General features: G+C 37.2%; 1 protein-coding gene across 1 annotated transcript; it reads right to left on the minus strand.

The window, feature by feature from the left end:
• On the minus strand, positions 1 to 15,696 carry LOC26514270 (probable serine/threonine-protein kinase DDB_G0277165). The gene is made up of 2 exons (XM_032453403.2): positions 14,332 to 15,696; positions 1 to 4,549 (listed from the first exon to the last, which is right to left on the minus strand). The coding sequence occupies exons 1-2, from the start codon at positions 14,676 to 14,678 to the stop codon at positions 3,544 to 3,546; spliced, it is 1,353 nt and encodes a 450-aa protein (XP_032309294.1). The 5' UTR covers positions 14,679 to 15,696; the 3' UTR covers positions 1 to 3,543.
• Positions 15,697 to 17,242: the final 1,546 nt, after the last annotated feature.

Consider the following 17,242-nt stretch of genomic DNA (forward strand, 5'->3'; position numbering starts at 1 on the left):
TTTTTTTTTTTTTTTTTGCTTATGATTTATTTGCAAGTTTTCTGGTTCACTTATTATTTTTTTGTTGTTTGCTAATTAATTATCACACTAAAAGCAACTCATAATAAATACGTACAACTAGGCTCTGTATATTTAGTTTATATGTCATTTGTTAATCGAAAACATTGATTCTTGTATGTTTCATTGCGGTCTATATATTCCATTAAAAAGCACTTATGTATCCTTAAATATTCATGTTTTGTATATATATACTAAGTATATTTATATATATATTATGGTATATATATAAATATATATGTTCTCTATCAAGTTTGAATCATTATTTCTTATTTTTTTTCTGGAACATTTAAATTGGAAATACAAAAAAAAAATAAAAACAAAAAAATTGAAACTTTTTATCAAACTTTGTTGCAACTACAGATATAGAAATAAATCAAGTTTATATATATAGTTTATGAATATATATATATATATATATATATATGTATGTATATATGTATATGTATGTGCTAAAGAGACTGGTCCATAGATTAAGAGGTATTATTCAGTTTGGCAAATTATAATTACGAAGCTACAAGTGTCTCTGACAAAAATCGGAAAAAAATATACTCTTATAGACTCTATATATATTTTTGAGAGAAGGAATATTAAAGTGGATAATTTTTTTTTGTTGGGTTCAAGCCCGAACAAAACGGAAAGTCGTTGAACGTGTTCGACATTGGCCAAAAACCCATCTATAATAATATATTTCGAGGCAACAAACACATGGAATGCAGTCAACGGAACACTCTTTTTTGTTTTCAATACAATTTGACCCCCAAACTGGCCAAAAAAACAACAAAAAAAAAACAACAAAAGCCTAACCCTGGGCTAGGTCAGCCGCAGAGACACAGAAATTGTTTTTCGGAACTCGCTCCGAGAGCTCCCATTATGACGATGATGATCTCATGGAGCTACGGATTAGATATATCCGAAAAGAAACACCAAGGTCACAAAACAAAGAAGAAGAAAATCTAAAAAAAAAAAATAAATAAATAAAAACATAAATTTTTGTTGAATTTTTTTTTTTTTTATAATTTATTTTTGCCTTTGCTGCTTAATAGTTTTTTTTTTTTTTGTATTTTTTGTTTGTTGTCTGCAAGTACGATCCAATATATATAGAGAGATCGGGGCAGAATACTTTATAATGTATATATTGGTTTAAACTATAGATAATGTTGTATAGAAGAAATATTAACTAAAATGGAAAATACATAGGCGTAATGTTCGTCTAAAATCTAAGTAATTCGTCTAGTTCGTAAAAAAACGCACAATTATAATAATAATCATAATAATAATAATTGGTAATTTCATAATTATAATATGAAAAAATAAACTTAAGGTACATTATTTCAAAAAAAAAAAAATATATCTAATATATAAAGATAAACAGGATTGTATAAAAAATAAACGCTTTCTTCCGATTTTCTTTTTTTTTTTTTTAACTATAAATTCTTCGAGTCTTGGACTTTCCCGACATATATTTTGGATCTTTATTTTTGGATTTTTTTTTAAGGAGGTAACAGAAGGGAGTATATCATAGTAGAATATATATTATGTCCGATATATATATTTTTGTCCGATTTCTTTTTGGGGCCAAAGACGTACACGTGTGAATGAGAAAAACAAAACAAAAGCGAGAAATGTGAAACGAAAACGAAATCGAAAGCTTAGGCGAGGCGAGGCGTCTTATAGAAAAAATTAAATAAAAAAATAACATATATATATGTATGTATTTTTTTTTTTTAGATATTTTTTATATATATATATAAAAATCAATGAAAGCCAAGCTAGCGAAAGTTCGGGGAGAGAGGAGATTCTCTTGGCTTTTCTCCATTTCTCTTCTCGCGGGAAAGAAAGTGCCCCTCGACACTCTCACTCTCTTTCTTCTGCTTGGTTTCTTTTTTTTTTTTGTTTTCGTTTTTATTTTTTACCTCTTAATTAATACTAAAAAAAAATGTTCATTTAATTTTTTACACATAGATCATAATATTCATGATTTTATGCTTAGTATTTTCTTTTTCTTTCTAGTACTTTTTTGTTTGCTTTTTTTTTTTATATAATTATAACTTTTTTGTTTCTTTTTTTTTTAGCAAAAAAAAAAACTTAAAATTCTATCACAGCCATAATTCTTTTTTTTCGAAGAAAAATTGTTATTTTTTTGCGGTTTTCATCTTTTTTTTTCTTTGTTGTCTTACATTTAAAAAATTGTTGCTTTTAATTGTTAATTCTAATATTACTTTCATATAATTTGTTAATTTGCCCGATTTATTTATTTTTTGAATGCACTTTTGTTGGGTTTTTTTTTCTTAATTTTTTGTTTTCTAGGCTTGCTTTTCAATATTTTAAAAAATTCTAATTGCACTTTTTTTGTATAATATTTTGTTTTTAAGTTTTTGTTTTCCTCAAAAAATTTCTATTTAATTTTGTTTTCTCAGTTTTTTTTGTTCACTTTTTGTTTTTTTTTTTTTTTGTAAGAGGGGCTTAAAAAATTGGAACAAATTTTAATTAAATTTTTTTTGGAATTGACGAAAATGAAACCTTTTTTTTTATGTTTTTTTTCTTTTCTGCCGATTGTATGTGCTTTTTGTTATTGTTGTTGTTGTGTGACTAGGAGAACTTCTTCGGGTTATTTTTTAATTAAAAATTTAAAATATATTATTAATTTTGTTTTTTAAATGAGATATAACAAAAATTCGGTAACAAATCGGGGGCTCCAGGTCTGATAAGCCAAGTTATGGGTATTTCATAAAAACTAAAATAAAAAATAAAAAAAAATACCCTGGAATGTTCTTGGCTTTTTTTTTAAGTTTACTTTTGATTGGAAGTTTTTTTTAAATAAATTTTAATTAAGGTTTTTTTTTTAAGGTATTTAATTAATGGAGCTTCTAGGAAACCGAAATGGAAACCGCAACTGAACTTTTGTTAGCTTTCTTTTATGATTTTTTAAGATCTCTTAGTATTTTTTGTTTTTTAAGTTAACTTATAAATTGTTCTCTCTTGTTATTTATTTTTAAATGTGCTTTTTGTTTCTGCTGTTTTGACTACAAATTCTTTGATTTTTGTTTTTTTTTTATTTTTTGTCTTGATTTCATTTTTTGTTTGCTGCTGCGGCGACTTAAAAGTTAAGTTTTTTTGTTTTAATTTTTTAAGTTTTGGATTTTTATGTTTTTGTTGATTTTTTTTTTGTACAAACTGCGATTGCCAAATAATGAGTAATACTGGCTCGCTAAATATAATATATATATTTATATATATATATTTTTTTTTTACTAATTCTAATTTATTAATTTTAATGTGTCATAGCCTAAGTTTTTTCATTTAATTCTATAATCTTATATTTCTTTTAAGATTAAATACAAAACCATAATAAATTTTTGTTTGTTTTTTTTTTTTTTTTTTAAATCTTTGTCTGCTGCAGGAGATGGGGAGGGGGGGGGGGGGGGGGGAGGAGTGGCGGGATGGATGGTGGCTACTAGGATGGAGTTCCCTTTACTGATACTTTCATGTCTCCAGGGAGGTGACCACCAGATTGTGGAAGACACTCGCCGATTCGCTCATCATGGCCGCCTGGCCGCAGGAATCGCTGCTGGCGCCGCTCGGCGGCGTCGGTGTTCCCAGCCTCAGGGCATCCATGATCACCTCAAAGTCCTTCTGGTTCTGGTTCATATCAAAGTCGACCAGCTCCAGATGATGGTGCAGCAAGTGGTGATGATGATGATCCCCACTGCCGGTGGACAGTTTGCTTCGCTTACTGCTGGGACCATCGATGCCGGCGCCAGCGCCTGCTACTATTCCCGTTCCATTTCCGGCCGCTACTCCCACTCCAACTCCTCCCATACCCATGCCCACACCCACACCTACACCCATTCCCATGCCAGACATCCCAAGGCCGACCACATCCAAAGGACACTCCTCAATAGCCGAGATGAGACGCTGCGGTGGTATGTAGAACTGGGAAAGGGCCTCCCTCACCAAACGATCGCTCTCGTCCTCGCTGCTACTGTTGCTCCTCAATCGCTTCCGGCTAATCTTCTCCAGCTGCTCGGCACCCTGGGTGATCTCCGGATCGATGAGCAGCATGGGGGCATTAATGGCGCTCAGTTCCCGGTCGAGTATCTCCAGATCGTTGACCAAATTGCTGTTCGACAGGTGACGTTTCCGGCTATTGTTGGCCGTGGCGGAGACCGAACCGGAAACGGAAACGGGCGCCGTGGCAGCTGCCGTCGGTGCTGAAGCTCCAGCCGGTGATGTAGACTGACGTCCTCCGGTGGCGCCACCTTGTGGCGGTTGATTCTCCAAATCTACACGTCCTCCCATCTGAGATTCTCCGCCATAGGACTTTCCATTATTATTATTATTTGTATTGTTGTTTGTTGTATTATTATTATTATTATTATTATTATTTATATTGGTATTGTTGTTGTTGGTGGTGGCCGGCTTGGCATCATCCATATTTGGCTGGAAGAGATTCTCACGTGCCAGTTCCGTGGCGGCCGAGCTGTCGGTTCTGCAAAAAGAGAGAGAAAGTGAAGGGAAAGTTAGTCGACGGTCGATGATGGCATTACGGGGGGAGAAGAGTTCAAAAAATATAATATATTGTTTATAAAAGTACAATTGGTAGCGGAAAGGGTCTGATTGGATGGCCAGAAATCAAGAAAATCAAAGAAAATACAAGACGCTGCCGCAGAATGTACGGCTAGTAGAGAGGTAGGGCCTTTAGGGGTTTAAGATTCTCCAAATAAAATAATAAATAGCAGAAAGGGTCAAATAAGTAGGCTAGAAGTCAAGAAAATCAAAGAAACCACAAGACGCTGCCGTAGAATGTACGGCTAATAGAGCTGGTAGGGGTTAAGGGCTTATCATAGCTATTTCTTTCTATAAAATAGGTTCTATAAGATAATATATCATGTTAATATTTATTATTAAACCCTAAAAATCAAGAAAACCCATTAGGATCATCAGTTACTTTAGGAAATCCTAGTTATAAAGACTCTAGTTAAGAGCTAATCCACTTTTAGCCTCTAACTAGTCTAATACTCCACTTTTCAACACTTTTTGTGGCAAATCCTCCTTTCAACCAAAAAATCACTCCCCAGAAGTTTCAGGCTATTGGCCTCAAATCAGTTAACGGCGTAATCTTGTCATAAACATTTCAACGCCCATCGATAATACATATACCCCCTACTCCTACCAACCACCCCCTTACTAAACTCAAACTCAACCCTGACATCAGAAATATTTGTTTGCCGGGTGGGGTGGTGGGAGAGTTGGGGGAGGCATGCCTTGAGGGGTTGTACCTTGGCGGGGTGGAACAGGGAGGGATGGGGGATCCGCTTTTAATTAACTGGGCCAACAACTGTGTGGTGACCAGCAGCGAAGTAAATTTTCAGTTAATTTCTCTTTCAATAAAAGCTTCATCTACCCGGGTCTCCCTCCCTCCCTCCTCTCTTGTTGCTTTTCCAGCCAATATGGCAACCATTTTAAGTAAAAAAAAAAATAAATAAATAAAAAAAAAAACAGTTATAAGAAGAAGAACCAGCTGGAGAGGAAAACACAAAAAAATAATGTTAAAATAAGGTAAAGGAAAAGTAATAGAAGTGCACTGAAAAAAAAAATTAAATTAAAAAAAAAAAAACAAATAAAAAATAAATTCAAAAAATAAATAATAATAATAAACCTACTCAATTATACTAAATAATACTATAAGCTATACTATAAATACAGTATTATAAAAATATTATAAAAATAATAAAAAAATAAAAAATAAATAAATTCTCATCCCTAAGTTTCGAACCTCATATTCCTTCTCCCTCTCTTTTGCAATTTCTCTCTCTGTACAGGTGGGTGGAGGGCCGCTCTTAAGCGGGGATAGGGGAGCCATGGATGGCCAGGGACGGGGGCTGGGGCTTGGACTGGGGGGCTGGGGCAAAGCGACAAAACAACGCATTAAAATGCGCAGCTGAGCATGTCAATGCTGACTATTAAAAGCTACAAGCTACAGAGCAACAAATGCTCAAAATATACGGCAATATAACTGACAAGAATGGCAAGCGGTCTTACCAAGGGACCCAAAAAAAAAAAAACAGGGCCAATACAGAGGGGGGGGGGGGGGGGGGGGGGGGGCGGCGTGGACTGCCGTACAAAAGAGAAGTACAAAAAAAAAATAAAAAGCGAAAGTATGGAGGAATCTGTACAACAAAAAATAAAACGAAACAAAACTGAAACGGAGAAGAAGAAAAAAAAAATCGCTCAACTTATAGAAACCAAAAAACCAGAAAGCGTACAACTAAGAAGTAGCAAGGGGGAGTGGGGAGGTAGGATGGAGCCAAGCAAAAAAAAAAGTGTGTTAGTTTCGTTGTTGTTGTAGTTGTTGTTTTTAATGCTTGTTCGTACGCGCAACCGTTAACTTGAAATGATGGACGGCCAAAACAAAATGGGAGCAGCAGCAGCAGCAGCAGTGGCAGTAGCAGAGGCAGAGGCAGTGGCAGCGACAGCAGCAAAAGGTGGCCAATAAGAAGGAAAGAGGAAGAGATACGGACGACGGAAAACTGACCAAATGAGGTGCCAAAAGGCCAAAAGACGGTGGGGGGGAAGGGGAGACCACTCGCCGGAAGATTGCACAAGTGGCCCACGAAGCGGAGTTAGAAGACAAGACACAAGACAGAAGAAGAAGAAAAGGGTCAAAAATAGGGGGAGTGGGGGGGGGGGGCTAATTGCATCCAATCGATGGGGAATGGAAAAGGTTAGGCTTTAAAAGGGTTAACACCAATTTTGAAGCCCTGATGCCATAAATCTATAAGAAATCGAAATAATCGATAAACATCGATAGTTTTTCATTAAGAGTATCCAATTTTAAGTCTCTATCGGTTAGTTATGGGAAAGTGTAAGCTAACCGATTAATATCGATGAGTTTTAGTCACTTAATCTTAGCTATCGATAGTAGTTCGATAAGATTTCAATAAGAGTATGACCATATACCATTAGGGATGAGCTAACGATAGTAATTGAATGTCATCTAAAGCCTCTAACGGTTAATTGTGAACAGATCGAAACTTTCAGATGATTTTCAGTCACTTAATTATAGCAATCGATAGTAATTCGATAAAATATCAATCTAAAAACCACTTTGTAGGTTAATATCTCGATTAGAACCACTCCACGTGTCATCTAAGCCCAGAGTCATGTTAATGACAAGTGCTAATGCCGAATATTTAGACACAAATTAGTCATATCGATAGTCTGACGATATTAGTCAGTCGGAAGACTATAATTCTCAATTAGTCAGTCATGCTGTGGGGTTATCTGTCTCAAAGAACTCGGAATATTTTATAATATCTATGAGTAAGCGATATGTATGTATTATGATATATATTCATGTGGCATGCGACCGATAAACTCAACAGCAAACTTGCAAAAAAAAAAAAAAGAAATAATATATATGTTGTTGTTGTTGTTTCTTTGTGGTTGTCCTTCGTCTGGCTGTCTTATCTGCTTTTTTGTTTTGCGCACGTTTTCGATGGTCGTCGCGTGGCGTTTACTTTTTTTTTTTGGATTTTGTTTTCTGTGCCACCCACTGGCCCATCACCACCCACCCACTGCCACCCCCCTTGAAATTGGGGCACACTTATTACGCGTTAATCTTTGCCTCCCGAAACCAAAACCAAAAAAAAAATACACAAACTTGGTCAACCTTTACGGCCCACTTTCCCACCCCCCTCCCCGCCCTTTTTTTTTGGGGGGTTTCCAGTTCAAGGCTCTTTAAGCAACCGTTATTACTTAACTTTTTGTTTGATTTTTAACTGGGCCGAAAGAGTTAATAAATGGATGAATAATAATAAGAGTTCTATGGAAAATAATCGAATGACCTGTTTTTTTTTTTTTTTTAATCGAAATTAATCGAAATGAGGCATAGGGATGGACAAAAAAAAAATAACGGGGAAAAAAAGATTTTCCAGCTGCACTTGACAGGGTCCCAAAGGGGGAGCTGTAACATAGGGGGCGTGGCATAGAGGGAAAGCAATGTGAGTTGAAATAAAAAAAAAATTAAAAAAAAAAAGAGCGAAAGCGGCAAAGAAAGACGAAAACGTTGTCAAACGACAAGTGCACACAAAGCAAGGCAAAAAGCAAAGCAAAGAAAGAAAAAGGGGGGGCGGGGCGAGGCGAGGCGGTGCGGTAGGCGGCAGACAAAACGAACGTGTGAAGAGGGGATAAAAAGCCAAAAGGGGAGCTATGGAGGGAGGGGCGGCAAGTCGCGAATGTAGGACGCTGTTGGGGGTCATTGAGCGCGCTTTTGACTTGCGGAGAGACTTGAGGGCGAGGGCGGAGAGCGGAAGAGCGGAAGAGCCAGGGGGCGATGCCAAAGGGATACAGTAGGGGAGGGGGGTGTGCTACCCAAAAAGGGAGCAAAACAAAAAAAATATGTGCCACAAGGGGGGGCGCCACACAGGCCAACCTGCCACATGGGGCGATGGCAGTGTCGTGTCAAAGACAACTTCATTTCCACAGTCTCCTCTCTACCCCTCCTCTCTCCACCCCTCCCTCTCACCCTCTCTCAAATAAAATAAAGAAACAAAACATGTCTCAACCTGCACAAAATTCCTCTTCTTCAAAAAAAAAACCCAAGTTCGGTTCGGTTCGATGGCTTCGATACGCTTCGTTTCCACTGCACTCCTTATTATTATTATTTTTTTTCCAAGTAATAATTGAAAATAAAATAAAATTCGAAAACAAATCAAACCCCCATCACCTTGTTCACCTGAATATCATGCAATTCACACGCCTCAATTAATACAATTTATTTATTTATTTTGTTACCATCCGCCTGCCAGTCTATCTAACTAACTATCTTTCCATCTGCCCAGCTTATCAGTTAGTGGGTTTGGTTCTGATAACTTGGCCAAAAACAGGAGGGGCTGCTAAAGAGAGGGTGCGGGTGGCAGAAAATTGCGCGCGTGTCGCAAGGTTATAACGGGCGGGAAACTGAAAAACAATTAAAAAAAAATAATAATAATACAAAACGGGTAAACAAAAACAAAACGGCGTGAGCGAGAGCCACTCATTCAGGCCATCTCTATTCCACAATTCTCAGTCAACATTGTATAATCGAATTGTTCTAAATAGTTCACAACAACAACAACAAAAACAATAACAAGGGCAGCACAGCAACAAAATATGCATTTCCAAGACGCAACTTTTCTACACTGAGATAAATAATTGAAAAAAAATAAGAGAAATAAAAGATATCTCAAATAGTTAGAGATGACACATGATGACTAATGATAATGGCAAGCTTGGTACATCACTAAGAATAGATCATGCACTTAGTGATGACACTATTCAAAATATCGAAGATCAAAGATTATTTGTCATCTCTTTTTTCTTCGAGTGTTAGAGTGAGAGGGCGGCTTGAAGGCTTTGGAGACAAAGGGAATACTAAATTGCTGGGCTGTCTGGCTGGTGGTGGTGGTGCAATTCGCGTTACCGAATAGATGATGAGATGAAAACAGCAACAGCACCAGCACTAGCCACCAGTCACTAGCGTCTGGCACACGACGGAATCGGAATCGGAATCACAACAATAAAATCAACTAAAAAACAATAACAACAACAATACGACACGAAGATAACAATCGAATAGAAAGAAGAAACTAAAACAGAAACAAGAAGGGGAAGCACAAAAAATATAAAAAAACTATAAAAACGTCGTCGCAGTCGCGAAATTATTACGACGACGCCACAAAATGGGGCGGCCTGAGTGGGTTACACAAAAAAAAAAAAAAAATAAAAAATAAAAAAATATATATAAAAAAATAATAGAGAAGAAAAACTACAACAACTACTGATGATGATGATGTCTACTGTTGAGTATCTGTATCTGTGGTTGGGCGGAGGCAGAGGCAGAGGCAGAGGCAGAGGCAGAGACAGAGGCAGAGGCAGAGAGCTGAGCATAAAGCACAAGCACAAAGAGGGCGAAAGAGGGTGGGGAAAAGGGAGGCGCAGATTGGAGAGGAGATTCGGTAAGCTATTGAATAAGAGCTTGGGGGCTGTGTTTATTATTGTTGTTGTAACTACACAGTTACAAATTTAAAATAATTTTCATTTTTTAAGATTTAATAGTTAAGCTTGGAAATATATATTTTTTATAATTCTCTTTTTTATTTTTTTAATAAAATATTTATAATATTTTTTTGTCATCGCTATTTTTTTCAGTGCACCTTTGGCGCAATGTCGAGAGTGTTTAAAATGCAGCATTTTGAATGGGTTTTGAGCAAACGGATGCATAAGCAATGAGCAGCCTAGACTGCCTGGATATTGTGTAGACGGAACGGATAACTACCAACTTCCAAAATGCCGCTGCCGATTGCACAAAAAACTGAGATACTAAATAGTATCTGTCAGATACTTTTATATACCACTTCTAATTACTAATCTAATTTCACCGTTTAACATAGTTTTTGTTGTAATTAAAAATATCGATTGCTACGAGAAGCAGCAGCAGAAGCAGCAACAGAAAAGGAAAAGCAAAAACAACAACAACAAAAATTAATAAGCACCATAAGCATATCTATCACTCCACACTTTATGGCATATTTCATGTGAAGCAGAGGGGCGAACAGAGAAAACATGTCAAACAAAAGTCAAAAGCAGAAAAGTCAAAAGCAAAGTCACAAAAAACAAAAAAAAAAACAAAAAAGCAAAAGCAAGAAAAAACGGAAACGCAAAGCACGACCTGAGAGTCAGAGAGAGAGAGAGAGACAGAGAGGGAGAGAGGGGAGCAAAAGGAAAATCGGCGATGAATTAACTTCGCAATGAAACAACAACAACAACACAAACAACAACAAGGTGTAACGGTATGCTGGATTGTTTGTTTGTTTGTTTTCTCCTTTTGGTCCGATGAAAGAAAGAAAGCAAAGCACAAGGCAACTATCCAACTAACGAATCAACGGCCCAAAAGAAAGCAAGCAAAAAAAAAAAGCATGCCAAATATGATAATAATGATGATCATTATGACGATGGTGATGGGCGATATATGGCCAGCAGGTGGGCATTTTAAACTAAAAAGGGGGGCGTGTGCGCCTCACGTTGGGCGCCATTTGCAGCAGTTTTCCGGCAACAATATGATTATCTTTTTCCCCATAAAGATACAAAGATACATCTTCGTCCTTTATTACTGTTGAGCTATCAGCGTTTTGATAGCTACCGAATTAATAAAGAATCCACAATTCAATTTCAATTATTTTATTGGGTCAATTTAACCCCAAAACAACGGCAGCGGCCGATCCCAACAAAACCGAATTACAAGTACTAAAACCTAAGAGCTTGCGCAGAAGCTCCACCAAAGCTCCCAAACTGCATGCGCTACAAAAGAACAACAAAGCGCATGCGAATCTGGGAGAAACAAAGAATATGGAGCAGCTGATAACGGGCAATTAGTGGACCGCTGCGGCTGGTTACACTGAGAGAATAGAAATAGAAATTATTATGATTTTTGATGCTGGCACAAGTCCCAACAATTACTTTTCTTTAAAAATCGTTTTATTTTTTTAAATTATTTCCCTACAGTTGTTGTTGTTTCTGACATGTGCCTTATAGAGGTGCAACAACAAGAACAACAACAAAGACTGCATTAGGCTATCATCACTTCGCTGTTGTTGCTTTTGTTGTCATTATTGTGGTTGCTTTTTGTTGCAAGTGGAACGTGATTATTTCAACGAGCGCAACGCTTTTTTTTTTTTTTTTTTTTAGCACACAAGCATGGGCATAAAATTAAGCAGAAAATATAAATTATAACGAAGTTGGGGATACTCTTTTTTGGCTTTTTTAAAGCAAACTCCATTTTTAAAAACTCAAAAATCAATTAATTTCCATAATGCACATCTCTAATTCTTCTTTCTTTCAAATTACAAGCGGTACATTATGCGGCAGCGTCTTAACCTCTCTTGGAAAGAGCATTTGAACAAGTCCAGACAAGCAAAAAGAGCAACGCGCATACATGCATGTCTGTACATGTTTTTTTTTTGTTTTTTTTTTATATATTTGTATATCCATTTGGTGGCTTTGATTTCTTTTTTGTTGCGTTGTGTTTTTTTTTTGTTTTGCTTTCGAAGGTTGTTGCTTTTGGATGCGTGTGCATTTTGTTCCTGCTTTTTTGATTGATTTCGTATATATATATATATATATATATATGTGTGTGTGTTTGTTGTTAAGTGGAATGTTGGGCTGTTATCTTTGTACTTCAATTAGTTATCGACAAGCAATGGTATGCCAAGCAGAAGCAAATCAATTTAGATTTATTTGTATTATCTATACATCTATATCTATACAATTTTTGCTTTATTTTCCAACAATTGATTATTTAATCATCTATTTTTTAATGGCAATTTATTTGTAATAATATTTTTTAATTGCTAACATAGCTGGGACCTGCTGGCCCTTCTCCAAATCATTAATTTTTTTTTTTTTTTTTTTTTTTTTTGGAAAAATCCCAGCAACTGCTTTTCCATTGTTGGTTCGCTGTTGGCTTTTTGGTGTTCGTTTCGTGCTGGCCGCTTTTTTTTTTCTTTTTTTTTTTATGTCTCTGAGTATCTCTGAGTATCCGACTGAGTATCTGAGTATCTGCGTTTAGCTATGCTTCGTTTTGCCTTGCCTTGCTTTGCTTTTTTTTCGCTTTTTGTTGATGGAGAGTTGTAGTTGGTGCTTTTCTTTGCTTTGGTTTGCTGTTTTTGGCCTGAATGTTGGGGTCTGCTGTGGTAGTAAAGTATCTGTATCTGTATCTGTCGGATTGTTGCTGCAACATTGCAATATCATGACAGGAAAGTCATCCTTATGGAAGCCATACACAAACACTATATAATTGCATCATACTTTTTATTTTTTGTTGGAATGTTATTTTGTAGAGGTCTTGCTCCCCAAACTGTAATTAGCCAGGTAGTTATTATCTGTCAACAACTAGCATCACCGCCCACACATTGTCATTGTATCTTGTATCTCAACACCTTGCATTATCGAATCTGTCTACTGTACGGATTTAACTGCCGTAAATGCCACGCAACGCATCGCATCGCTCTTCCTCCTTTGCCCTTTAAGCCTCAACAGCCCACACGCCACATTCTGTATCTGTATCTGTGTATCTGTGTATCTGAGTATTTGTGTATCTGTGTATCTCAGTATTTATACGCACGACGCACTTTAAAGGGCAAACACAAATCAAGCATCCGCCGCGTGGGCGTCGCCCCCAAGTTCACAGTTCACATGACACGCAAAACGCAAGCACCAGATGCCCCCTTCGTGATGAGGTTGAAATAATATTGAGACACCACTACCACCCCAAGCAAGTCGAGTTAATTTATTTCGCAAAATTTACATGCATACCGTATCAGGTATGAAAGGGTTTTGTGCCTTTTGTTGTTGTTCCATCGAATGTATCAGGTTAAATGTGAATTAATGACAATTTTCAGAATACACACAACACACCACTCCCAGACAACCAGACAGCGTTAAAAAGGGCAATTAAATCGCTTATTGAGTAACTAACTAGGCCCTATACTTGTAAATCACTACTTTTTACTTATTTTAGTATATATTTTAAATAATATTTCAACTAATACCTCACTAAGTGACGAAAATGATTTGTTAAATTGCAATTTCAAGCAAAGAAACTACAAAAACGAGGTAGGCTGGCAACAAAATGACAAGCCTTGATGTCAACTGTGCTTGTGAATGGCATTATTTGCTTTCAAAGCATGCTTTTTTAAAAGTTTTGGGGTTTAAAGGGTTTTTAAAGGGTTATAATAATAACAATAATCTCTAAAATGATTATAGATATCTTTTTCCTAATGAATTTTAAGAAAAAGCATGCTTTAGGCACTATTTTGTTGAAAAAGCATGCTTTTTAGCCCTATTTTCTTGAAAAAGCATGCTTTTTGTGATTTTTTTGGATTTTAAAGGGGTTTTAAAGAGTTATAATAATCGTAAGCACCTATAGATTACCTATACCTTGCTTGTTTTTGTGAAAAAGCATGCTTTTTAGCACTATTTTGTTGAAAAAGCATGCTTTTTGGGAGTTTTTGGAGTTTTTATCATCTCTATATAACATTAGATTGATTTTTCTTACTTATTTATGAGAAAAAGCATGCTTTTTATCACTCTTTTCTTAAAAAAGCATGCTTTTTATCACTTTTTTCCTTAAAAAGCATGCTTTTTCGCTTAGATAGGTCGTAAAAACTAAATACCTCTTAAAAACACCAATCATGTTTAAAAAAAGTAGTATTATAATGGATCGGTACTAACCTGGGAAGATTCTGGAGGTAACGCATCTGCTTCTCGCGCCTGAGCTCGTCGGTGAGGCGGCAGTAGGTGTTGTTGATGCAGACGCTGCGACGCAGATTCGCCTCCGAGTCCTTGATCCTTTCCAGCTTGTGGGCGCAGAGCTGGAGGATGCGCTTGCGCTCCTCCCGCTGCCGCAACTTTGGCGAGATCATTGGCACGCGCGACCGATGATGATGGTAGCCCATGGGCGGGGAGCAGCGGGGCGGTCCGAACATGTCTGAGTCGTCGTCGCTGCCGCTGCCGCTGCCGCTGCCACTGCCGTTGCCCGCGTCGTTTGGTGTTGCATTTGTGTTTGTCGGCAAGGTCATTGCGCCTCTACGTGTGTGTATGTGCGTCTTTCTTGCTGTCTCTCTCTCTCTCTCACTATGTGTGTGTGTGAATTAAACACACAATATCTTCTTCCTTTTTTTAAAACAAATCTTATTTCGCCTGAAGGAGTTTTTTTGATTTTTCTTTGTTTTGTTTGATTTTTGATTTTCTTTTTTTTTCAATCAGGAAGCAAAAAACACACTCCGACGGCGGCGGCTTCTTCTCTTTTTTATTTTGTCACTCTCTTTGCTGCGCTCTCTCTTGCACTTGCTGCTGCTGCTGCTGCTACTGCTGCTTCTTCTTCTGTCTGCCGCTTAGTTTTTTTTTTTTTTTATGTTCGTTCAGCTACTGCTTTTTCTTTTTTTTTGCCTTTTTTTGCGTGAGATTTCACTTTGCTTGGTTACCGTTACGGGGGGGCTCTGCTGCTGCTGCTCTTTTGCATTTGTCTTTGTTCCCAAAACAAAATACTGTTTTTGTTTTTTTTAATTCAAAATAATCCAGGACTTTTGAATTTTTAGTTTTTTTTTGTAAATTTGTTTTTATTTTTTTGCACTTTGATATTGCTTCAACAGGAAAAAAAATGCAACAAAAATTGCAAGACCACTAGTAGTGTTTTTTTTTTCTTAAATTTTTGTTGTATGTTTGCTTTTGTTATTTAGCTTTGATTTGTTGTTGTTGTTGTTGTTTGGTTTTTGTTGTTGATCTTCATTCGAGGCACACAATTGACAAAAATTGCAAAACTTATATATTTTGTTGTTGTTGTATGTTTATTTTTCTTAAAATGATTTTTATTTAAATTGTTTCTTTGATGCGGCGATTTTTGCGAACAGTGGGGACGACGCGGTGTAAGTTGGGGTTACGAAGTGAAAGAGCGTAATTGGGAGCGCGTGGCTAAGTCGACGAAAGGTTTTTCGGTCTGTTTTCTTCCGCACCGTTTTCGGAGTAGTGTTCCGCATCCGTCGGTGTTCGAAAACTTTTTGACATTTTTTTGTAAACACAATTGCTTTTTGATACTCGCCTCTACCGTCGTCCGCTCTCTTGCTACGCCAGCGTCGGCAGAGCTCGCTCTTGCGCTCTCTTGCAACGTCGTCGTGAGCGTCAAGAGCGGCAAACGGAACATGCGAACGCTGAATGAAAAGATGGTGCCGCCGCTAACCTACACTGGTGGTCATGGAAGTAAGACATTTATTTGTACTAGATCTAGTTGGCTTTGAAATTATTGTAATTTAAATGGCAGATTTGCTTGCTTGATTTTCTGATAGTTGTAGGGAAATTATTGGCAAAGCAAGTAGAGTAGAAAAAGTGACTAACATTTATCATAAATCCTTGAAATTTAATTTTTTATGAAAACTAAACAAAATCTTAAAGAAATTATAGAATCTATTGTAAGCCAATTGCATGCCCACCACAGTATGTCTCTGCCGACGTCGGCAGAGTGCACAGATGTTCACATTGAAACGGAAGTAGCGGTGCCAAAGAGAGCACGCGCTCTCTTCGCCGAGAGAGAGAGAGAGAGACACTTAAGAGAGTGCCCTCAGATGGCCTACGTGATGGCCGCGTGCCCCTGTCTCGGCGTGTGCCTTAGGATATGTGTGTTTGTTTGTGTATGTGTGTGTGTGTGTGTGCAAGTAGCGCAAAGATTTTGGCAGCTCCCCCTCCTCCCCTTTGTCCACCGCACCAGGCTGCCCCCAAAACGCTTTTTGTAACGGAAGCAAAACGCAAACGAAACACTGGTCAGTGGGTGGTTGTGGGTGGCTTTTGGGGGTTTTTTCTTCACTGTTATTGTTGCTGTTGTTGTGGAGGCGTGCGGGGCATAATTTTGATAGTTGCTGTTGCTTGTCTGTCCGCATTTTTTATTATGTAAAGAAAAACAACAACAAAAAACAGAAGAGGCAACAAGCAAGTGGCTTTTTAAAATTCTAAATACTTCCTAGGACAATCAGCATCAGTTGAGGTAATTGGTAAAGGCAATAATAATAATATATTTATAAGCCTAGTAGACACCATTAACCCTCTAGGAGATAGTGAGATTTATCTCAAAGATACTTTCGGTTAAAAATTGAAACCATAGATAGTTAAGGAAACTTAAATATAATTTCCATAATATTATTTAAAAGATATCCGAGTTCAACCCAAAAAAAAAAACCATGGGTTAATATCTAAATAAAATATTTAAATATTTAATCCTTGACTATCTTTAAGATAAATTCAAAATCAGTGTCAGACCTCTCTCTTTCTCTCTCTTACACCCCCTACCACCACCACCACCACTATCAAGTACAAGTTCAACTCAATTTACGGTTTTTAGAATGTTCCGTTACAATAACAACAACAACAACAACAACAGTGAGGTCAGTTTCGGCAGTCCAGTGTCTGTAAGTACCCCCCGCCCCCACCATACATAAGTATGTATATAAGAGCGTGGCAATCACAAAGAGACAATGCAAATTTGCACTCAAACAAAGAGACAAACAAGATGAGACGAGCGATGGTGTGGGAGGGTGAGGAGATGGGGAAGTGGGGGAGCAGTTCATGAGCGAACAGTGGGCCGAGTGGGCAGTGG

This window comes from Drosophila ananassae, chromosome XL, assembly GCF_017639315.1.
Source record: "Drosophila ananassae strain 14024-0371.13 chromosome XL, ASM1763931v2, whole genome shotgun sequence".
In the NCBI taxonomy this organism is placed as follows: domain Eukaryota; kingdom Metazoa; phylum Arthropoda; class Insecta; order Diptera; family Drosophilidae; genus Drosophila; species Drosophila ananassae.